Source organism: Triturus cristatus, chromosome 5_1, assembly GCF_964204655.1.
Source record: "Triturus cristatus chromosome 5_1, aTriCri1.1, whole genome shotgun sequence".
Taxonomy (NCBI): Eukaryota; Metazoa; Chordata; class Amphibia; order Caudata; family Salamandridae; genus Triturus; species Triturus cristatus.
This window is the reverse complement of record NC_140587.1, coordinates 126,634,957-126,659,739: the sequence shown is the minus strand read 5'-3', so window position 1 is coordinate 126,659,739 and position 24,783 is coordinate 126,634,957. Positions and strand designations below refer to the sequence as shown.

The 24,783-nt window shown below is 43.3% G+C and overlaps 1 protein-coding gene across 5 annotated transcripts in view; it reads right to left on the bottom strand.

Annotated features, from left to right (window-relative positions):
* OPLAH (5-oxoprolinase, ATP-hydrolysing) overlaps nucleotides 1-24,783 on the bottom strand; it is a 443,349-nt gene that overhangs the window by 216,154 nt on the left and 202,412 nt on the right. For all 5 annotated transcript variants that reach the window (XM_085604553.1, XM_085604550.1, XM_085604552.1 and 2 more), the window contains exon 4: nucleotides 745-859. In XM_085604553.1, the coding sequence (XP_085460679.1) occupies nucleotides 745-859 (115 nt within the window). The remainder of the gene's footprint in view (nucleotides 1-744; nucleotides 860-24,783) is intronic.

Sequence of the window (24,783 nt, the reverse complement as noted above, 5' to 3'; positions counted from 1 at the left end):
CGGATCAAGTCAATGCAGTGACATCGTCTTCCTTTCATACCTTAAGGACCATACAAATGACCCTACCTTTTATCCCTTCAGATCTCCGAAGTACGGTACACAGCTCGCTAGTACTTACTAAAATAGTCTACTGTAATGGACTGTATCTACATCTGCATCAGTACTTACTAACCAGGCTGAAAAGGCCATAGCACGACTATTGTCAAAGATCCCAAAATATCAGTCAGTGTCTAAATCTATCAGGAGATTAAACTGGCTGCAAGTAAGAGTGAGAATTACTTTCAAGGCTATATGTACCCCCTATAAAGCACTACTCAACCAAGGTCCAGTTTTTCTGAAAAATAGTTTCAGCTGGTATGCCCCAGGTAGAACACTGTGGTCCGCAACAGTCAAATGTACGTCAGTCTCCAAGTTTAAAAGATCTTCTGGGGCTGAAATAAGTTTTGTAATTGGAGTAGCAAAGGCTTGGAGCTCTCTTCCCATGAAAATTAGAGCCATGCCCAATCTACTGATGTTTAGGGTGGCTTTGAAAACCTTGTTGTTTAATGCAGAATGAGCTTCATTCCCCCTTTCTCGGTTCTTCTTGATAGTGTCAAAGCTAGCGCCAAGACGCCTCTGGGCAATCGAGCGCTCTTATAATTCTACTAACATAACATAAATAGTTTAGTATCATGAATGTGATTATGAACAAGTCAACAGGATGCCAGGGACTACCTTTCAGCCCCAGCCAAAACATGGGCTCACCTAGAAACGTTTTGATGGAGTCCTTCTTTTGGAGTTGGCAGCCATCGCGGTGAAGGGTCACCCGCTCATCCACCTCAATCACCTCCTCATAGAGAACTCTGGGCATGACGATCTCCTGGAAGAGATGTAAGTGAAAAAGCATGAGGGCGGGCATTCTCAAACTGTACTTACCATTAACATCCCACCCCTCAAATAAAATGACACACCTGATAGCACATTTCATGAGATGGAAGAGCAAATTAAAAAAATACTTTCTCTTACGTTTATGGAATGTTCTACGGTAAGCTTTCTGAGATCGTGATGAGTCCTTACCATTACTTTGTTGAGAAATTCGTCCTGACTTTGGTCCTACTTTACTAGCTTGAGAACACCGCAACAGGTTGGGAAATCCACTTTCTTCCACAGTGCCTCACTTACCTTATATATTGTACATGCACTCTTATAAGCATACAACTTCAAAATCTACCAGACGAGGGGTGCTTAGACACAGCCGGAAGAACAATAATAAGAATGTATACATAACAAAAAAACAACCTATCCAGGTCTGGTAGAACCTGGGTCATTCAATTAAAGTATTGCAAGACGTAAGCATTCGGAACCCCGACATCTGTTGTTGATGGTATAGCGCATATCGGGCCATGGAACCCACCACTGGCTTCCTTTGCAAACCATGACTCGATAACAAATTATGTACATTGTCTTCTATGGGGTATAGGAACCGGGTCAGAGAAAGTTTTTGCTGATTAATATTTAGTTTCCATTGCTCCCCCTTTCTGTCAACATGATCGGGGGATGCAGCTACCTTTTTCAATGTCTGGTCTTCAGCTTGCATTATTTCCCAGTCTTCTGGGATCCTTACTAGATTGCCTAAAATGGTCAGAGCAGACCAGCTGGACCCCGTTTAAGCTGCCACCGCACATCATGCGCATCCAGAAAATCTACTGAACTCCTTAATTAACCTCCTTAATTAGTGTAAGAGTTGGATACCAGGATTCTTGGACAACTTCTCTAAATTAACACCACATTTTTGAGAAAAGAAACAATGACACCCTCTATCTCACTTACACCAGAAATGAAGTCAAAGAAATAAAACCAAACCACCAGAAAGACACAAATGTGTCTTATGCTCTGCATCAATGAAGGAGAAACTTCTAGAGCAGACTGGATGATGTAAACATCTGTATTAGGTGTCATCAGGTATAAGACATCAAGCACCCTTTGCTGGCCGCCTTCCCTCGAATGTGCCCACCCACACTGGGGGTCTGTGCTGAAACAAATTTGAATTTTCACTGCAAGACCAGGACCATAAACAACTGGGTGACTCTTCCAGTGAAATACGCATGACCTTAGATGTTTTCTGCCCACTGCTCAAAGGGAAAGAGGTCATTGTCTTATTAAGATCAATACACATAACATGCAACTCAAAGTAAAATGGTTGTCTCTCCGGGTTTGCATAGTATGGACCCTAGGCTGCTGAATTTTCTAAATGGCGCTCTCATCTAACCATTCTCCAGCTTTCCTTCGAGCTTGAAATTGCCCAGCCGGTGACATGAGTGTGCCACAAAAATTCTTGATAAAATAAATGAATCTGTCCAATTTGTTACACTCCTGTTGTAGCCCTGCTTCTTCACCCGCTGTGGTTCTTGACACGTGGTAAGCAGACCCTTGGTGCCTACAAAGCTTACTCAGGGGGGTCCGCAACTGTTTACAAAATTAAAAGTATATATACATACAAAAGCAGAATGCAAAACTATAACTTTTAAAGCAATCTGTATATATAAATGAATTTGGAATTGAAGGCTAAAAATTGAGTTGGCATCTTTAACTTGATTTGTGGGAGTAGCCAAGTACACTAAATAGAATATAGAATGAACAATTAGTGCCTCAAATAAAGCATTGATATTCCCTGCCAATAGGTCTCGTCTTTCAGACATATTGACTTTATAGATGGTTCTTAGCCACGCTGCACAGCATCCGTGATGCTGTGCAACATGGCTAAAGTTTTTTCAAAAAAAGACTTTGACACAGGTGATGTTTTGTTACATTTTTAGTTACCGATTGAACGTGGAAAAATAAAATAACATGTGCAAAAAGATTTTTTTTAAAGTGGGTGGCCAGGCAGGGGGAACTGAAGCAACACTGGGAGGGTGGGGCAACAGAGAAGCAACACGGGCTTGGTGTGAGCGAATGGTGAAGCAGCATGGGGTATGGTGGGGGTTAGCGGAGGTAACAAGGGAGGTTGTGGAAATGGTGAACCAACACAGGGAAGTGTGGGAAGGAATGCAGAGGCAACCCATGAAGGGAAGCAAAAGCATGGGATTGGAGGAGAGCCACACAGAGGGAGTGAGGTTGGTGGGAGGATGCAATGTGGAGAAGCACACGGCTGACCACAAGAGGGGAAGCAGTCAAGCAACAGAGTAACACGAAGTGCAGAATGAGAGACATGCACAAAGGAAACAAGACATAAACACACACTGTTGGTGTGCATCACATAAAAGAAAGAAGTAGTGCTTCAAAAGCAAGCAGTGGAAGCAGCGATGGCCCCCAATCAAAGAGACTGTAAAGAGACAATGCTGAATGGGAGGGACCAATTCAAGATTGGGAAGCTGGGACATAAATCAGAACCAGGCAAACAAGAGTAACAAGGAAAGCCAAAAAATGGTATTCAATGGCCGGGCTCCAAGCCCCTCTATGTTCTTGGTTAATCACAACATGCATCACCACAAACAGCACATGTGCTGTGTAGTAGGCTTGCCCGAAAAGGGATCTGCTGGAGTCTACCATATTGCTTTGTCTTTTCGAAATAACATTTTTCGAAAGCTCCTACATTCCCATTAAAATCAAAATTCTGATTTGTACATATTGTTTTTTTAATTTGAATTAAATAACATATTTGAAAATGTGTGTATTTTTTCTATCTGAACTTGTTTCTATATCTTGGTGTAATGTTTTGAGGTTCAAATCACAGAAATTGGTAATTCTGGGGTCGTCGGAACCTGTTCTCTATCAGGTGAAACGAGCTTCAACTCTTACCAACTCTTATCAGGCGTTTCTGAACCTTTTAATTGTTATCCTTGTTACGGCCGCTTGGACGTCCGCCATCTTAGCGCTTCACGCGAACTGAAGGGAATCGTCTACGTAGACCGTGTTCACGAACTGTTCCATATTTCTTACCTCACGTCATAAGAAAGTGCGGAAAAATAATGCAGCGCATTATGTTTTCGGCATATTTTAAGGCCCTTCTTTGTACCGCTCACCACCTTGGTTAAGGTATTAGCAAAGTCCTATTTCTCCTCACCTCATGCGTCTCTTCAAACTCTCTTTGCTTTCTTCTTATCCCAGGACACTGGCATTATCATTTTGTTTGTTTTAACAACTCTACCTGATATTTCATTATGCTTTGGGTTTCCATACACGCTTGTAGCCACTACTGTCGTTCCACTTTATGATACTTCATTATTACTACTGCGCCACTTCTCAGCCTGCATACTTTCAATTGAAGTGATTTGTTGTGCTTTTATCAACATTGCTATCGACTTTACTTCCTTCTATGGGCATATTGAAAAAAGTTTTTTCTCTACAAGCTGCTTCAAGGCGCACACTTCTGGTACACTCCAAATCTCGAGCCCATCCCGCCCAAATGGAACTAACCCTGAGTTCATCCCCTAAAATGGCAGCTCCAACTGTCGCTAATGGTTCAGCGGCAGGTAACAAAGCTAAAAAAACAGCGGTTGAAAAAAGACCCTCCTTATCCACCGAAGCAATCCTCATCAGTGTCTATGGATCTTCTTTTGGAGGAGATTCGCGCCCTGAGACCATTTGTTGTGAAACTAACTCTAAAATCCAAGTTCTTACAGACGGATGGGAGAAACTAGAAGAAAGAGTCACCAAAGTTGAGCATTAAGTCGAGACGATAAACTTTTCCACTGCCAAAACAGTGGCTCTTCAAACCCAAGTCACAGTCTTCCAAAAAAAAGTTGAAAGTCTTGAGAACAGAAATAGGAGAAACAACCTCCACATAAATGATCTGGCAGAAGGTTCAGAGGGGCCTGACCCCATTTCTTTCTTTCAAACATTCCTGCCATCAATCCTCAACTTGCTTGAGGGCACCATCCTTAACATTCAAAGGGCTCATCGATTGGGCCTGATGCATTCATCATCCTCGAGTACGAAGAAACCAAGAGGCTGCATACTATACTTTTTGGAATACACAGATCTCCTCAAAGTTTTGCAGGCAGCCAAGCTCATGAAACGGATACCATTCTCAGGCAACCAACTTTTCTTTTCGCAGGACTACGCTAAATTAACGGCAGATCGATGCAGAGAATTTCTTACTATGAGACCAGAACTGCGATCTATTGGAGCTAGGTTTGGATTATTCCACCCCTGCCTGTTCAAGGTTACCCTCAACAATAATACCACGACTTACGAGGACTCAACTAAACTGCGAAGTTTCCTTAATGCGCAAAGCCCAGATCGGATGGACACATCTAATGCACGCTTTAAGTGATCTTGCTTATGTTATCTAACATTATGTAGTTTCCTAAACTATTGTATCATTTCTTTTGAGGATACCTAAGTTAATTTCTAAAAAAATATTTTGGTCTGCTTGTCTTAATCAACCTTTTGATTCCAGGCCGTTACTTTGAAATCCATGCTTTATAGTGCGTTTTATCGTAATATGTTTGATAGTACTAATCGTTCTTTTTCTCTTCACAGGATCCATCTCAGTGTATCCATCAAGTCTGTCCTATATGTTTGTCTTCATCCTGATGTCTACCTTGCCTCACCTCATGGAGTCTGGATGTGCCATCGTTCCATGTGGTCTCATCCACCCACCGCTTCATTGTTTTGAACTCCTTGTAGGTATGTCCTATTTACCTTTACTAATTTTCACAGTACTCATTTCCTTTCTTGTATTCTTTCTCACTCCCTTTCCTTGTGTGCTATTCTATCATCTATTTCATTCTTATGCATCACTCCTTCATGTTTCTTTTCTTCCATTCCTTTTTCTTTATCTGCCCTACCCTTTTCACTTCTCTCAATTGGTTTTGACTTTCTATATCTTCGCACCTAATATAAGGTTTTTTCCAATGTTTTATATAGCTATTGCTGTTGAATTTTTCGCAAGTATTAATGTTCACAATGTACAGAATTTTACTGGTTCACTTATGTTTTTATTACTTCTACTTAACACGTTTTTGAAAATTGTCACATGGAACGTCAGAGGCTTGAATTACCCCATTAAATGGCAGAGAGTCTTATCCCACCGTTCCAAACTAGACGCTAACATTGCGTTACTACAAGAAACACATCTTACTGAAAGCGAATCACTAAAACTCAAAAGAAATTGGGTTGGTGAAGTCTTTTTCTCGCCAGGAGATGGTAAAAGGAATGGGGTTATAACTCTCTGCCACAAAGCATTGAATGCCAAGCTTGTTTCAGGAATCCGACACAGAGGGTAGATGGGTTTTCACTAACCTCCTGCTGGGAAAGACCTCCTTGTCCTTGCTTAACATTTACGCCCCTACCAACGGTGACGCCATGTTCTGGTCTCGTATTTCTCAGTTATTGCTCAAATTCCCCGTCAGAAAACTTCATTCTCGCAGGTGACTGCAATCAAGTGATGGACCCGTTTATTGATAGAAATTCTAAATCCCCCTTTAACCCGAACGCGTCACATAAAGCTTTTACACAAACTATTCAACAGAGAAATCTATTGGACTCATGGCGCCTCCGTAACCCATCCACAAGAGAACACTCCTTTTTCTACCCTCCACATCAAACACAATCTCGATTTGACCATATTTTTATTTCACGATACATCTCCCAATCCCTACGTTCTGCTGACATAGGCCCTATTCTCATTTTAGATCATGCACCTATCTCGATTGAGCTGGACATTTTGAACCAATCCATATCACCAAAAAAATGGCGCTTCAACAATTCCTTACACCTCGACCCAAGTTTTAATTCGTCATTTGTCTCTTGCTCTCAATAATTTTTTTCCATTAATCTAACTAATGATGTCTCCTTTCATACAGTATGGGATGCCTTTAAGGCCACTGCCCGAGATGTCATCATTAGATTTGTGTCAAATAAACATAAAGCTTCTCGAATACTACATAACACACTTCTTGCTAAGATTACACAACTTGAACACTCCTTTCATACCTCCAAATCAAAGGAATCCCTTAAAGATCTCATCAATGCAAAGATTGCCTTTAATGAATTCACTACTGAACAGGCCTCCCTATACTTACTAAAATCCTCCGCGAAGTACAATGGTGGCCAAAATATATCGGGCAAACTTCTATCCAATTACCTACAGATTAAACAACAAAAACTCTGTATTGATTCCATTATAGATGACGACCAAACACCAAAACTCAAAGACTCTGAAATACTCCCAAGAATTCGTACACTTTTATAAAACCCTCTACATACCAGAAAACACACCCTCAGATACAGACCTTTCCCAATATTTCTCCACAATTCAAAAGCATACTAATCCCCAATTGGATCTAGCTCCTTTGGAAGCTGACCTTACGCAAACAGAATTGTTAAACGCTTTAAAAACCCTTAAAAAAGACAAGGCCCCTGGCCCTGACGGCTTCACAGTGGAATTTTATCTACACTTCACTCATCTACTACTCCCACACTTACACACTCTTATTTCTTCCTTCATCACCTCCGGTAATTACACTGGCTCCTTTTCCGAAGACTTGATCTGTCTAATACCGAAGGCTGATAAGGACCTACGTTTATGTAAGAACTATAGACCTATATCCTTAGTCAATGTAGATTATAAAATTTTATCGAAAGCTTTAGCACTAAGATTAGAACCACATCTTCCCTTGTTGCTTGGCAAAGAACAATTAGGTTTCGTCAAAAGACGCAACATCACTGACAACACACGCTTATTCTTTGACATTTTATCCAAATCATCACACTATCCAGGTTCTTTGGCAGCAATTGCGTTAGATGCGGAAAAAGCCTTTGACAGAGTATATTGGCCATTCATCTTCCACGCTCTCAAATGGTTCAGGTTTGGACCGAGAATCACTTCTTTAACTGCCCTACTTTACTCTGAACCCAAAGCTGCAATATCTACCAACTGTCTCACTTCCCCCTACTTCAATCTTAAACGAGGAGTTCGTCAAGGCTGTCCCTTGTCCCCATTTCTTTTTAATTTGGCCTTGGAACCCTTTTTGTCAAGAATTCGCCAGAATCACTTAATCACAGATTTTGTGCCGGACCCTCAACAAATTACATTGGCAGCATACGCTGACGACATTTTAGTTTTTCTTTCCCAACCACAATCTTCACTCACAGCTTTCTTGGGAGAGGTGGAAGCCTACGTACCGGTGTCTGGCTATTAACTGAACAGAGGAAAATATGAGATACTACCCTTAACCAAATACACCTTCAAAGATGATTTTAAGATCTCTAATTTCACTTGGAACTCTAAACATATAAAATATCTTGGAATTTGGTTCTCTCCCTCTATAAAGAAATCCATCTCTCTAAATATGCACAAATGTTCTGCCAAACTTAAAACACTGACTGCAAGATGGCATCCCCTTCCTCTCTCTTGGTGGGGTTGTCTTGACACAATTAAAATTATGTTAACTCCTATAGTTTCGTATATCCTTTCTAACATACCACTATCCATTCCATCTAAATTTTTTCAAAAAATGAATTCCATTTTAATTTCCTTTTTATGGAATGCTAAAAAATCAAGAATGGCAATACAGAAATTAACAAGACCAAAATCTGAGGAGGGTGTCAATTTCTCCCACTTTTCCAATTATCACAAAGCCTTTCAGTTAAGACAATTATCACTAACCAGCCTGAAGATAAGTCTCTCTGGGTGGATCTTGAGACCTCCTTCTTAACTTCCTTCTCATTTCAGGAATATCTCTCCTTTACCTGCAAGCCACAAAAACTCTCTACTCCGATAATTAAGCAATCCTGTAAATTATTATCCATTGCACCCCATTTAGCTCTACATGGCTCAGACACTTTTCTCAATTCCACAATTTGGCATAGTAAACAAATCCTTCTTAACAGGAAACCTATAGGAAGGTCTGGAGAAACAAAGGTCTGCTCTGGGTTCATCAATTTTTCGATCAAGGCTCACCCATTCAATTTACACAATTACAAACTCTTTATCATCTGCCTTTTTCCTTTAAACCTACATTTTTCGTCTTGCAGAAGGCAATACTCGATGCATACCCTAAACTCAAAACGTCGCCTTCCTTGCCCTCCCAACCCATTTTCCCATGGCATAATCTCTTGCTCATAAACCCCAAAACTTCCACTGTCTACTCCCGTATAATGACACCTCCTGAGAATCGGGACAAAACCAAAGTGGAACTCTCATGGGAATCTGATCTGGGAACGGATTGGCCTAGTTCTCTATGGAACAGAATTTGGACGAAACTCAGGAAATCCTCCAGAGCGGCCAGCACAACACAAACACTTTTTTTATTTATAATCGATTGTTTCTTACCCCTGCCTACCTAAATAATATACATAGCACATATCCCAATACCTGCTGGACGTGCTCCCAGGATGACGCTGATCTCAAACACATGCTATTCACTTGTACACACGTTTTTAAATTTTGGGATCAAGTTTGGCATCAAATTAACACTATTTTTCACACCACAGCTCCCCTCTCCCTTACGAACATTTTCTTAGGCAGCTTAACTCCGGAATGGAAAAGAGGATAATCCCAGCTACAACTTATTGATTTGTTACTAGCTATAGCTTTTCAGCAGATATAAAAAAAATTGGAAAGATTCCTCTAAATTGTCTTATTTAGCTTGCTGGTAAGCTGTGTGTCACAATCATTGCCTGGATACAGCACACGTTCATCCTATCTCTCTTGCAACAAAACGATTACACCTTTGGTGCCCCCTCACACAATTTCTAAATGATATCGTGAAGAAAACTTCTTACCTTGCGCCCTCACTACAAGAAGTTACGAAGCCTCCTTGACTTCCAATTGTTTGTATATCACCCTGCTTAACTTATCATTTCCCATAATATCTTTTAAATTGTGTATTTTTGACATGTACTGTTATTTGCGATTCTTGTGAACCTTTGACCGTATTCATATCAGTTTCTATGTTATCTTTTTATTACTTCAGCGGTTATTGTATATCATTATCATTCTTTACCGCTCTTTCTTGTATTTATGCATTGATAAATGATTGTCTATACGAAGTATTGTTTTTATGATCCTATTAATCTTTTCAATAAACCTTTTATTGAAATTAAAAAAAATGTGAAAGCTGACTGGATGGAATGCTTGGAATGATCAGCATGAGAGTCAAGAAAATATTGGTGCATTATCTGCAATTCTCAGTTGGTCGTTGACTGAATCGGATGAATGTTACAATATCGACCATAAAAATACTGAGGTGCAAATAGGTGGATGTACAAATATGTATAGTCAAAACATTGGCTTAACATACCTACAATGTAAATGACAAACATTTTGACCACAAAAATATATATAATAAAAAATATAGTACATATAATAGTTTCTGCTACCAAAAAATCTAGTTCAAGAATATAGTATACAAAAATATTACACAAATAACGTAAAAATACAATGAATGCTGCTTAAACTTCAAATAACAGTGTAATTATATAAATATAAACAATTTTAATTTTTTGTAAATTAAAAAAATAAAATGTTTCAAATTAAAAAAAGTTATTTCATTAAAAAAATAAGAGTAATAATTTTAATACAAGTTTATATTATCAATATAAATTTCATCAAGTAGTTTTGAATACATTTACATGATTGTAAAAATATTAAAAATTTCTACATTGAAGTGTATTCATTTATCTGAAATAAAAGCACCAATATGAAAATATTTAATTGTGTTTTGTGTGTGCGTGTGCTTGTGTGTGTGCGCATGTGTGTGTGTGTGTGTATTATGTGTGTGCGTGTGTATAGAGTGAGCTAGTGTCTCAAGAACAAACCAAAAGTCTGTCATATGTTTCAAATCATAAATTAGGTATTCACATTTTAAATAATGTATATGTTAATTTAATAAATATGAAAATAGTTTCTAAATGAGTAAATAACAAACATATATAAAATAATTATAAACTCAAAATAACACAAAAGAAAGTAAAAGAAAATGTGAAAATGTAACTTGTTAATTAATTACAATCCTACAAACATTAAAAACACATAGTTTGATGCAAGGGAGATTCACTAAAGTAACTCAAGACCAACAAACATTGTGAAAAATTTGATAATAATAAAGAAATCAAATATACTATTCTAACTCCAGTCTTGTGGAAAATGCATAAATATGAAGGGGGCTGGATTTGACTATTTTATCTCCAATCTTACAAAAACTGGAAATAGTGAGTTTTACTATTACTATTCTAATTCCTATTCAAATAAAGTTGGGGGAAAATGCACAAATAGAAGGGGTGAGATTTTCTACTCTAACTCCAGTCTCTACAAACATCGGGAAAAGTGCTTAATTCAAGAGGAGATATTTACTATTCTCAGGCAGATTGACATCTCTGATTGTGGGCTTGCTCAGCCGTGATGTTCTTGGGGAGATAGATTTCCCTGTATTTGCTAGATCTAGAGCAAAGCAAGCTCCGAGAGCATAGCAAATATATATGCTGGTGATTTTGAAAGAAATACCTTCCACAATAGTATCAATTTCTGCACAACATTTATATGTGGCCTAAATATATTGATGATGTGTTGATGATATGGAACAGGTTAGTACAGGACCTTTAAGAATTCCTGATACGGCTCAACAGGAACCCCTTTAGAAGTCATGGATCTCCGGGCTTAATCCCAGTGCATGCAGAGGGGAGATTTACTCCCATCCTTCACACTATCCTGGATCTTTGTGACCTGACATTATGATTCACAGCACAAATGGCACATTGTGCTCAGGAGATTTGTTTGCAAAACCCCTCTACCCCTTGAGTTTTGTACCCTGATATTCTTATGTCTTTATTAAAAACATATGTGCCTCATATTCAGTTTAACTTTTTGATATCTGTTATATAACTTTAGTTCCTTCAGATCTCCGTACCTGCCTCCTATTGATGACACTGGATTACACTGTAAATTTCATAGACATGTCCTGTGATCAGCAAACTATTAATTCTTCCTGATAATGGCCTGCTACTCCTTACCTGGGTCGAAACACCATTGATCTAAACAGCAACGAAGATTAACTTCATTGTGATTAATGCAGGGAGTATAATTTGAATTTTATGATTATTTTCAAATGAACACTGCAATTTTTTATGTTAAGTCCGCCGTCGTGTTCTTTCTGATTACATAGTAGGCTCCATATCTTTGATATCACTGGGATCAGGTTAACGTTACACACTGAGCACTTGTTTTCATGTTTGTTATTTGTGATATTTGTCTATGCATTCTGCCTGAATTTCCTGTAAAGAAATTCTGGTTCTGTAGCTAAATGCTTACTGATTTCTAGGTCAAACAGATATATTGGTGATGTGTTAATGGTAAGGCATGTGTTGGTATATAACCTGGGTACTCAAAAACATTTGCCCAGTAGCCACGAAGTACAGTCTGTGGTGTGGTCTAGGGCCACGCATGGATACCAGCACGGTGGCGGTAGGAGGTCTGGCTGGGCTTATGTAAGGAGGGCTAAAAAAAATGTTAAATAGACGGGAAGGCATTTATTTGAAGGTTAATAAATGCTTGCCCGTTTATTTAACATTTATTTCTGAATAGTGCAACTAAACAGCAGCTTGTTCTGCTGTTCACCAGGGGGGCTGCATGTAAAGGTAGAGAGGGCCACAAGTGGCCCCAGGGCCGTACTTTGAGTATCACTGGTATATGAACCTAAAAGAATTTCCGATACAGCTCAATAGTTGGAGTCCTGGTTTCAGGTTTACATCCCATTCTCATCAGGTGGAGATTAGGTATGTGGATCTTTTGATCAAACATGAATCTGACAAACTATACACCACACTTTTTAGAAAACCGATGGAGAGAAACCCCATGTTGCAATACGATAGCCACCATCCATGTGCCCTACAGGGTAATCTTCTGTATGGTCAGTTTTTAAGAATCACAAAACTGCAAGTCTAAATCAGATTTCTTCAATGGGACAAATATTTTAACTATTAAATTGATTGGGAAGGGATCTCATAAATGACTAGGGTGCCAGGGTATGAAAAAGCTTTGCTTTGCCCACATGATACACTTCTCCAACCAAGACATAGATATCCCACTTCTGACAGAATCATTTCTTAGTGTACTACTTCCACATTAAGCAATAAAATACAGGAGATCTTTTGTTCAAATTTGCAATTATGGAAGGAAGGAGTTGAACCATTTTATGCACTATTTGCACAAAAACAAAGTAGAGATATTTGTGATTATGTTGTGGTTGCACATATAGAAACCCCCTGCATGAATTTAATGAACTTACTGTGAGGGTGTGGTGCCAAGTGTAGGACACTATAACCGCGGGAACTGTCAGCCATGTAATTACACAAAAGTTTTCATTTTACAGAATTGTAAGTTGACTTGATTACTTTACCAAATTGCAACTAGAAAAATGTGATATATGCAATCACCTGGCCCTGCCCACATCTATGTATCGGACAAACAATGCACATGACTAAACAACGCACTTTTCAACACCAAAGCCGTATTTGATTTGGAATCATGAATGCACCTCTTGCCAAACATTTCACCATGAGCATAGAGTTGAAGACATCAGATAGCAAGAGATCATGAATGTACCAGTACATTTGTATATTGATTGATGTATTTGTATCATACATCCTGATCTATTTTGAGTATGAATATGTATATAGACATGTGTATCATTTACAAGATAAGGTGAACTAATTTATCACACAGATCATGCTTTTAGGGTGAGATTCCCAGTTATTCCCTGATTACAGGCTTTATTCATATGATCGTTATTGCTTTTCAATTTGAGAAATATGCAAAATCCTTTTGGCCTGGTTCGATTTGTAAGGGTCTGTCATTTGTATTAAATTGCCCCATTTGTGATCCATTTTTGTGAAACAAATCATGCATATATAACCACAATTTTAATTCACCTTTTTTTATTTTTGTGATTCACCTTAGCACATACTAACATGTACTTTCTGGTGGTTTCCCAAAATATAGGATAGCTTTGTTTGTTGTTTGTTACAATTTGACTGGTCGTCTCCCCTGTTCAAACCATATGAGATTATGGAGATAAGGGTGGATGCTCTGATCCTTTGGCCAATCCAAGATGGCACTCATAAGGATATGACCTCTCTTTTCTAGTCTCCCGCTTTGGTGGCTATTGTTGATGCACTTCAGGCTGATATGGAAATGCAAACAAAACAAAACTGCTCTCTGCGCTTTAGTCGCCGGGCCGTTGTACACCCCAATGTACTGCTGATAATTGCATGCTACGATGTATTCATTGAAGACTGTATAAGTGCCTGTTTCACATTCACAGACGTTATAGCATGAACCATATGTCTATGCATCCTCATTAATTATTCCCTTCACTGCAGATAATCCGATTGGGATTAATTACAATAGAATTGATGTGGTGAGGCTATAATCAAGTTTAGGTGAATTCGCATTTACGTATATTTGTCTCATTCTGATCTGCTTTACTGATTTGCTTATGTACACAAGCAATTTGAAATGATCTTCGCTGGGAGATAAGCTATTGGCCCCTTCATCACATAATATTGTAAATACTCCACAGAGGAGGCTTCCAACTCCCGGCTTGTTGTGAGCACCAAAAACACTCACTTTGCATTACTAACAGGTTTTGGCACTGATGCCCCCTACTTTCTGTTTCCTTGATATAGGCTACAGGCAGACAGCTTCTGACCTGAGATGGGGATTCATTCCATTTAGGGTTGAAACACCACTACTTTCCCCAAATTAGATTACTTGAAAAGTCTGTTAAGCTTTCCATGTTGGGACTGCAGTAAATTGACTCACTGATGTATTCTGTTATCATGATTTCACTTTGGAATGTCCCATCTGCACTATTTTCGATTCCTAAATGCAGCAGATACCAAAAAAATTTTATGATGTTCAAAACCAGAACAATTTGTCTTCTTCTGTATAATGATTATAGGCAGACCTATGAGGGATTCCTCCTACCCAATGGATATCACTATTAATAGTGATCTTCAGGGAGCCATTTTGTCTTCTTTAGATTATAGTATTACCCAGAATCCTTCTGGGGTTTATGTGGTTGTCTCTGTGATTTGTTTTTTTAGGATTAAATTAATTTTTATTAGCAGAACGCTTAATAATAGTTATACACAGCAATCCCCCCACCGGCCGGCCGCGATCAGCGTTAACAGAAAAGACAGTGCAAGAAACAATTGAGAGCACAGTACTAAATAGAGGTTACACAGCAAGCCGCCTACAAACCATCTTGGGCCCGCCGTGCCAACAGAGGAACTAGGGGGCTGAACAACAGCCTGCATACATGCAATAGAAGAGAAAGTCATTATACATTTCTTAAGTCCTCCAATTGCTACTCACGTCAAGGGATAGCTGCGGAGCCTTATATCTTGCCATTACAAAAACTGAAACCAACAAAAGAAACCCTAAGAAAGGACAAGCCCTCACCCTCCCCACCCCAGCCCCTTCCTAACGAGCCAAGAACCTAGAAATATTGCCCACTGATAAAAAGCAGGGCTATGGTGGCCGCAAAGCAGTGTCGTTGGCGTCACTCTCTACCTGAGAGTCTGGGATCAATCTCAAAATGCGTAGCTATTTAGGGTAAGTCAGTTCTCTAAACTCACAGGAGAGGAAAGATATAAAGGGGGCCCAAATCTTAGTATAATCAGACTTGTCCTCCAAAGTTGCCATTGACAATCTTTCCATGCCAAGTAGAGACCACAGTTGGTGAAGCCACTGCATGTGATCTGGGATTCTGTCAGATTTCCAGCACGACCAAAGACCTCGATGGGCGGCGTTAAGTGCAAGGGAAATCTGGGAATGGTAGTGTCAAAAGCCCGGTCAATCTCATCCAAAAGTCGCTCCCTGTATCTAGAAAGCTTTTGGCAGTTCCATAGTAGGTGGAGTATTGTGCCAGGATTGCCACAGCCCCGTCAGCACTGGTTGTTGCATTGAGAGTTTCACTTCATTACCCGGGAGGGAGTATAATACCAATATGAAGCGATTTTATAGGACGTCTCAGTGTGACTAGTAGAGTGTGCTGTGTGGTAAGTTCTATAAAAAATGTCCTCCCATTCCTTGTCCCACAATGATCGGCCAGGCTCCTCCTCCCACCGCTTCTGGCTGGAAGATCTGTCTTTGTGCAAGTTCATGAATAAAAATGAATTCATTTCGGAGATGAGTTTTTTTATCATCTTTCTTAAGGAACAGCCATTTTTCGAAGGGAGACATAGGTCTGCCCGCCTGGGGACGGACGGACGCGCCAAGCGCCCAATGCAACATTTGCGAGTGGAGAAAGCGGTCTACCTCAGATAAATCGTAGTCTTCCTCAAGTTGTGTGAATGGGATATGGCTGTTATGATCAAAGAGACATCCCAGCCGCTTACATCCACCCTTTACCCAACTAGTGTCAACACCCTTAGCCATACCTGGGGGAAAATCCAGGTTCGAGAATAGAGGGGTCAGAGGTGAGAGGAACGTGGTGAGGCTCGCAGTGATTGCCACCTTATCCCAGACCTGAAGAGTCGGGCGAGTCACCGTGGAAGAAGCCCCCATGCTCGGGAGGGCTTAGTCATCCATACTTTCCACCATTTATGCCTTCCCACAACCGTCTGGTCCATAAAGACACAATTTTTCTCCATATACGGGCGATTCCATTCCACCAAGTAACGAAGCAATGCAGCTTGATAGTAGTGGGTCATCTTGGGTATCGCAAGGCCACCGTCCCGTTTCGGGCGTTACAAGTGATGTTTCTGCAACCTGGGTTTCACGTTCCCCCAGATGAAACGATCGATCTCCCGTCGGAGTTTAGGGAGCAGACCCAGGGTGAGGTTGCAACGGGAGAGTCTGGAAGATGTATACAGCTCTGGGAAGGATGTTCATCTTCACAGATGCAAGCCTACCAAACCAGGACGGCGGGAACTGCTGCCAGTGTGTCAGGTCCTTGCGTACGAATGCAATCAGCATGGAATATTTGGCTTCGGCAGTCTTTACAAAAACTCCTACCAAGTACCAGACCGAGATATGGTGACCCATTCGAAATCAAGCTGATTGCACAGAGAGCCCACCGTCTGTGGGGTAGAAGTCAAGTTCAATATTTGTGACTCCGACATAGTGACCCGGAATCCTGAGATCTGCCCAAATGTGTGTACGTCTGTCATAATAGCCGGTAACGAGGTCTCATGGTAGGTAATAGAGAAAATAACGTTGTCGGTATAGTGACTGATCAGGTGCTGGTCCGCCCCAAAGGGAATGCCCTTGGCATTAGGGTTGTCCGGGAGTCGCTGAGCGATAGGCTCCATGTATAAGGCAAAAAGCAGCGGGGATAGAGGACATCCCTGCCTGGTGCCCCAACCGATAGGGGAATCACGAGTCTGGTTCCGTTCACCTTGACCGACGCACTGGGGGATCTTTAAATGCTCCCAACCCAATTCTGAAAGCGGGTGCCCAGACCGAATCATTCAAGAGATTGAGAACAAGTAAGGCCAGTGTACCCTGTCAAAGGCCTTTTCTGCGTCGACTGCCAACAACAAAGCCTCTTACCGGAAAACTGAACCTTATCAATCAGATGACAAAGGCGTTTGGTATTGTCCCCACACTGTCAACCGAGGATAAACCCAGACTGGTCCGGATCCACCAGTCTAGGCATCAGGGGATTTAGGCGCTTGGCTAATATGCTAGCAAATACTTTCGCATCTATATTCAGCAGGGAGATCGGGCGATATGAGCTGCAGAGCTTAGGGTCTTTGCCAGGCTTTGGAATCACTGTGATCGAAGCTTCAAGCATCGTTTCTGTGAGCATGCCCATATCGGCAAAGGAGTTAAAAAAGCGAGTGAGTATGGGCGCTAACTCTGGGCAAAAGGTCTAGTAGGAGGCCGCGCTGAACCCATCTGGGCTGGGCGCCTTCCTCAATACAGATAGGCGTGTCAAAGCCCTCGGCTTCATTAACAGGGAGGGGAGTGACTGCTGCGGTGTTTACATAGGTGTGCCGATCCAACGCAACCGAGGAGTCGGACGTATACAACTCGGAGTAGTAGGCTCGGAAAGCAATAGCTATGCCGATATCCTAAGTGTCCTCCGCTCACTCCGCCATCTTGGCCACCAGTACTGTGATTTGTGTTTTTTAATTCGAATCGGCATTGTCTTACTTTAGTACTTCATTTAGTACTTTAGTAAAAAATTAAGTATTAGAGGCAAAGGATGGGACTCTCCCAAGGGGCCAGCATTTACGAAGGGACAATGTCCTTCTCATGTGGATGTATGCCATAACTCCGCATGCATTTCCCACGCATGTCTTTACTCCACAGTCACTACCCCGACGGCGGCATTACCACGCATTCCTTTACCAGGCAACTCATTGCAATGACTTGCCTTCGGGGGTAGCTGGACTTTGGAATAGTATAAATTACTATTCCATCTCCAGTCAGTGTATCAGTAGAGAAGGTATTGAACTTAAAATCAAACAGCAGTCCTACAACATGCCCCCTAAAGCAAGTCGTTGTAACGACTTGGTAGGTAAAGGAGCGCATGGTAACATCGCAGTCGGGGTAGTGACTGAGAAGAAAAGGCAGCGCGTGTTTCTGCAAGCGGAGTAAAGGATGTTTCCCTTCTTGGGTTGGCAGCTGGACTCTCAAACAGAGTCTGGGTCATAAAAAAGGATCCTCCAGGGAAACACTATACATGCAAGCACCAGCCCCTGGTGCCATCCAGTGGTATAGTTGGGTTTAGTTGCCTTATCATTAGTCAAAAGAAAGGCTGGATTTAAAGTCTATAAATTGATTTTTAGTGTGAATGTGGAGACCTGAATTAGTGCAGGGCCTGGGGCATAAAATCACCTCTGCCCTTCTCTTGTGCCAGCCCTAGTTGGCACTAGGCCATCTTCTTTTATAATTACGGGTCTTATCTAAAGTTTAGTGGATGCTAGACATCCGCTAAAAGAAGTGGATGTCCCGTCTTCCCTATTTAGTGTGCACAGAATCCGTATACACTCAAAATGAAGCTGATGGGACATCTACCGGTTTTTGGCATTCACCAAAACTCTAAGTAAGGCCTTCTGCGATGAACAGCTAGAAGATAAAGAGTTAACAAGCATGGTTTCCCAATGTACGAAGGAAGTTGATGCTCATCTCCTGGTAACCACAGTCATAGTCATGTCTCATTATATTGACAGAAGCTTTAGGCTCTTCCTCCCAAAGGTTCCAGTGATGGGTGAGTTGTCAAATACAGTGTGACACATGACATTGGGGATACATAGCTACAAGTGTCCGAGGCGTTTCAAGGCAAGAACACAGCGGGTAATTGCTCATGGCCGCCATCTTCCAGTCCCCCCCCGTACAGTGATCAGGATAGTCAGAAGTCATGGGGTGCATAGAAAAGATTCAGACTTCTTCGCAGAAGCCTTGTGCGCATGCCCGACCAAGCCAACCGTATCCCCTGCGCTCACAAGCAGCTGCTGGAATACTTCTGTCTCATCTCTCCTCATTATTTCAACTCACCTTTCCTACCTCACTCCTCTTTCCCTCTGCCTCTCAGCTTGTCTCTGTTTCTCTATCCCATCTCTTTCTACTTCATTTATGTCCTTCTCACTCACCTCGCTGCTGCTCTGACCTCCCTGAACATCTCCTCCATCCACTTAACCAGCTCTCAGCCTCATCCTTCTCTGTCCCTCACCTCCCAAACTCTATGTCCATCTCTCTACACCTCACCTCTGTCTACCTCATCACTCTAGCCAACCTCTCTAGCACCTTTCTCTCTCACTCTATTTTATGACCTAATCTTGTAATCTAGCTCACTCCCTGGTAATTCGTTATCTGAGCGCTCTACCTCACCTTTCTCACTGCCTTACTCCTTCTTGCTGGCTCACTTTCTCTACCTCTTTCTCTATTAGTAACCCCTCCTCTACACTTCCTTTCCTAATTCAACTGATCAATTTCCCCACACTTCTCCGTTTGAACCTTGCTCTTTAAACTCTCTTTAAGATACATCTGTCTCCACCTCTCTTTTTACCTCACACCTGTGTAACTTAAGCCTCCGCTCTCTTTCTGTCTTACGTGTGTCTCTCTACTTCACCTCTTTTCTTTCTACTCTTTGTCTCTCTTTTTCTCTCTGCCTCACTAGTCTCATTTCCTCATCTGTCTTTCTGTACCTCTTCGCACCGTGCTCCTCTCCACACACCCCCTCTGGCTCTCTCTGCATCTCTACACCTACCTCCCTTTCCCTCTGCCACTCTCTAACACACCTTTTTGTACCCACTCGTCTTTCTACCACGAACCATTAGTGTACACCGCTGCCTACTATCGCCTTCTAGAGTCAGGTCTACAAAGCTCTATGCCTCCCTTCTTCTTCTACCTGCCCTCTCTCGCTACATCATTCTTTTTCTCCTGCCTCTATTTCTCTTGCTCAGCGGAGGCAGAGGTCTCTGCCTGGCCAGACAAGTGCATACATACTAAGAGCAGAAAAGGGACACGGTAGGGAAAGAGAATTAAGGCGAATATTTTCAGATATCACGGGATGAAAATACTTAGAGTAGTCCTTTACTTTTTATTGTTGCAGCCAGAATGTCCCTTGTGCAAGGGGATATGTGTGTTATTGTGATGGCAAATAAAGCTACACCCTCGCGTGCTGTGTGCACAGCTCCCACTTTAATATTGTGCATCAGTTCATTACACTTCCAGGTCACCGACCCCTTCCTACAATTGGAGAACAGGCTGAAAGGACATTGAATTCTACGTTAAGTATTGCTGGTGCATGACAATGGATGTACATTGACGCACAAAAAGACAAACTAAAAGGGGTCTAAAATTGCTGACAATAATAATTAGGTGGCCCTAAAGTACGTCTTGCCCAGGCCCTACAAAACCCTTAGGATGGTTTCACACCAGTCCTGAGTTTCTGTCCTCCCTGAGGCCTGGTGACCCGTGTCCAGCCCCCGCCCTCGGCACATTCCAAAAGAGGCCGCGTGACCAGTTAAAGCTTCATCCAAGGATCAAAGGCTCTTGGAACAATGCAGCATCAGCCGAGCCTTCACATTCCTCAGTCCAGTGGGAACCACAGAATTATCAACTTCACACTCCCCACCCACCCACCCACGGCCTAAGAGGCTCGCCTGGGGGTGGGGTCTGTTTGGAATCCCCTCTCCCTCCCAGCCACCCACAGCCTAAGAGTCTCCCCTGGGGGTGGGGTCTGCTTGGAAGCCCCTCTGTCACCCACCCACAGCCAAAGAGGCTCCCCTGGGGATGGGGTCTGGGTGGAAGCCCCTCTGTCACCCACCCACAGCCAAAGAGGCTCCCCTGGGGTGGGGTCTGGGTGGAAGCCCCTCTGTCACCCACCCACAGCCAAAGAGGCTCCCCTGGGGTGGGGTCTGTTTGGAATCCCCTCTCCCTCCCAGCCACCCACAGCCCAAGAGGCTCCCATGGGGTGGGGTCTGCTTGGAAGCCCCTCTCCCAGCCACCCACAGCCAAAGAGGCTCCCCTGAGGGTGGGGTCTGTTTGGAAGCCCCTCTGTCACCCACCCACAGCCAAAGAGGCTCCCCTGGGGGTGGGGTCTGGGTAGAAGCCCCTCTGTCACCCACCCACAGCCAAAGAGGCTCCCCTGGGGTGGGGTGGGTCTGGAAGCCCCTCTGCCACCCACCCACAGCCTAAGAGGATCCCCTGGGGGTGGGATCTATTTGGAAACCCCTTTGACACCCACCCACAGCCAAAGAGGCTCGCCTGGGGGTGGGGTCTGCTTGGAAGCCCTTCTGCCACCCACCCACAGCCCAAGAGGCTCCCCTGGGGGTGGTATCTGTTTGGAAACCCCTTTGCCACCCACCCACAGCCAAAGAGGCTCGCCTGGGGGTGGGGTCTGCTTGGAAGCCCTTCTGCCACCCACCCACAGCCCAAGAGGCTCCCCTGGGGGTGGGGTCTTCTTGGAAGCCCTTCTGCCACCCACCCACAGCCAAAGAGGCTCGCCTGGGGGTGGGGTCTGTTTGGAAGCCCCTCTCCCACCCACCCACAGCCCAAGAGGCTCCCATGGGGTGGGGTCTGCTTGGAAGCCCCTCTCCCAGCCACCCACAGCCAAAGAGGCTCCCCTGAGGGTGGGGTGGGTCTGGAAGCCCCTCTCCCAGCCACCCAACCGCAGCCAAGGAGGCTCCCCTGGGGGTGGGGTGGGTCTGGAAGCCCCTCTCCCAGCCACTCACAGCCTCAGAGGCTCCCCTGGGCGTGGGGTCTGCTTGGAAGCCCCTCTCCCAGCCACCCACAGCCTAAGAGGCTCGCCTGGGGGTGGGGTCTGCTTGGAAGCCCCTCTCCCAGCCACTCACAGCCTAAGAGGCTCACCTGGGGTGGGGTCTGGGTGGAAGCCCCTCTTTCACAATTTGGTGGGCAGAGAAACTTTCACAGTCACTTGACACAAACTAGATTATATTGACTGCTAAAGTGAGAGCATATGAGCCATCACATTTAAACATTTCACCAGTGTAAAAACGCGGGCAAATCCATTGTTTCACCAGTTTTTTCTGCACAGAAGGAGATTTCCACCAGTCTGTATTTCATAAAGATATCTGCAACAGAACGAAAACTAAACATGTTGTAAGAACACTGCTAAAATAAAGACAAAAAGTTTGGGAGTTTGCACGAAATTTTACTGATTATTTACACATATGATGCACTATCTGTAGCAGAGATTTATAAAAGAATTAAAATATGACGTGTTATGTGATGTTAAAAAAAATTGGAGCGCGCACATATACCCGAGGGTGTCTTGGCGCTAGTCAGAGTAATGAGAAAATGTAAGAGAAGAAACTACTAGTTAAAGAGCCAGGTTTTAAGGGACTTCCTGAACTTTAGAAGGGAGGGAGCTGATCTAATGTGAATAGGAAGGAGATTCCACTGTTTGGTTGCTCCAGCTACAAAACTGCTTCCACCCCATTTAGATATTTTGTATCTATAGGTGTTTATTTTGAAGGTTTCCATTGATCTAAGATTTCTATTGGCTACGTACCATGAAATGGCTTTCCTCAGAAAAACTGGCCCCGAATCATGCAGGGCCTTGTAGTAAGTCAGAGGGATTTGAATGTTATCCTTTTATTAAAAGTCAGCTAGTGAAGATCTTTTATGGCAAGAGAAACAGACTGATGTTTGGGAAGGCCTAGCAGTAACCTAGCAGCTGAGTTCTGTAGAACTTGTAGTTTGTTACTTTTTAACATATATTATAAAATGTTGCACTTTTATTGAAGTCTGTTGTATAATTTTGTATATTTGTACATACCGTTTTTTTTCCTTTTTTTATCATGTACTTTTTGTTATGAATTGTTTTATGATCATTCCTTCGAATAAACATTGGAAGAATCCCAGATATGTAACAACTTGAAACGCAAATATTTTTTGTTTGAAAAAGAAATAAGCCGAAAACTGATTTTGCACTATTTTTGCTACTTATGTAGTCTAAGTGAAGAAAGTTCCCAAAATACTTCCATAATTCCATAGGGCGCAGAGTAATTTATTTCTCAGGGTGGTAGAGTAAAAGAACATGTCCAAAAGCGCATGCCCCAGGATCCGAAACCTGCAAATTGTAACTATGGAAGCACAGTTATCAGTGTGGGGACACCCTGGGGGTCTTACCGCACCCAGTAAACATCAAATCCCAGGTTTGAGGTATTTAAGGGGTGCATCAGATACCGATGATTCCAACAAACAACTGACCCGCTACCTCGAGGAAAACAGCATCCTGGACCCGTCCCAGTCCGGGTTCCGCAACAACCACAGCACCAAAACCACCCTTATTGCCGCCACCGATGACATCAGGACTCTGCTAGACAACAGAGAAACCGCGGCCCTCATCCTCCTGGACCTGTCAGCCGCCTTCGAAACAGTCTGCGACCGCACACTACTCACACGTCTCCACGACGCCGGGATCCAAGAGAAGGCCCTGGACTGGACCACCTCCTTCTTCTCTGGCACACAGAGCGTCCGCCTCCCCCCCTTCTGCTCCGAAGCCACCGAGATCATCTGCGGCATTCCCCAGGGCTCATCCCTCAACCTAACGCTATTTAACATCTACATGGCACCTCTCGCCCACGTCGCCCGACTGCACGACCTCAACATCATCTCTTACGCCGATGACACCCAGCTGATCCTCTCCCTCACCAAGGACCCCCACACCGCCAAAACCAACCTCCACGAAGGAATGAAGGCCGTCGCCAAATGGATGAGGAACAGCCGGCTGAAGCTGAACTCAGACAAGACGGAGGTTCTCATCCTCGGATCTACCCCCTCGGCCTGGGACGACTCCTGGTGGCCGACCGCATTGGGAACCGCTCCAACACCCACCGACCATGCACGCAACCTAGGGGTCATCCTCGACTCCACCCTCTCCATGACGAAGCAGGTCAACGCCGTCTCTTCCTCCTGCTTCAACACCCTCCGCATGCTCCGCAGGATCTACAAGTGGATCCCCACCGAAACGAGAAGAACGGTCCCCCAGGCCCTCGTCAGCAGCAGGTTGGACTACGGAAACGCCCTCTACACAGGAGCCTCGGCCAAACTCCTGAAACGGCTTCAACGCATCCAGAACGCCTCTGCACGCCTGATCCTTGACATCCCTCCCCACCTGAGAGACCTGCACTGGCTCCTCGTCAACAAGAGGATAACCTTCAAGCTCCTCACCCACGCACACAAGGCACTCCACAAAACCGGACTAGAGTACCTCAACAGACGACTCAGCTTCTACACCCGCCAGCTCCGCTCCGCCGACCTCGCCACAGTCCCCCACATCCGAATAGCAACCTCCGGCGGCAGATCATTCTCCCACCTCGCCGCCAAGACCTGGAACACCCACCTACGGCAGACCCAAGACCTGCTGACCTTCA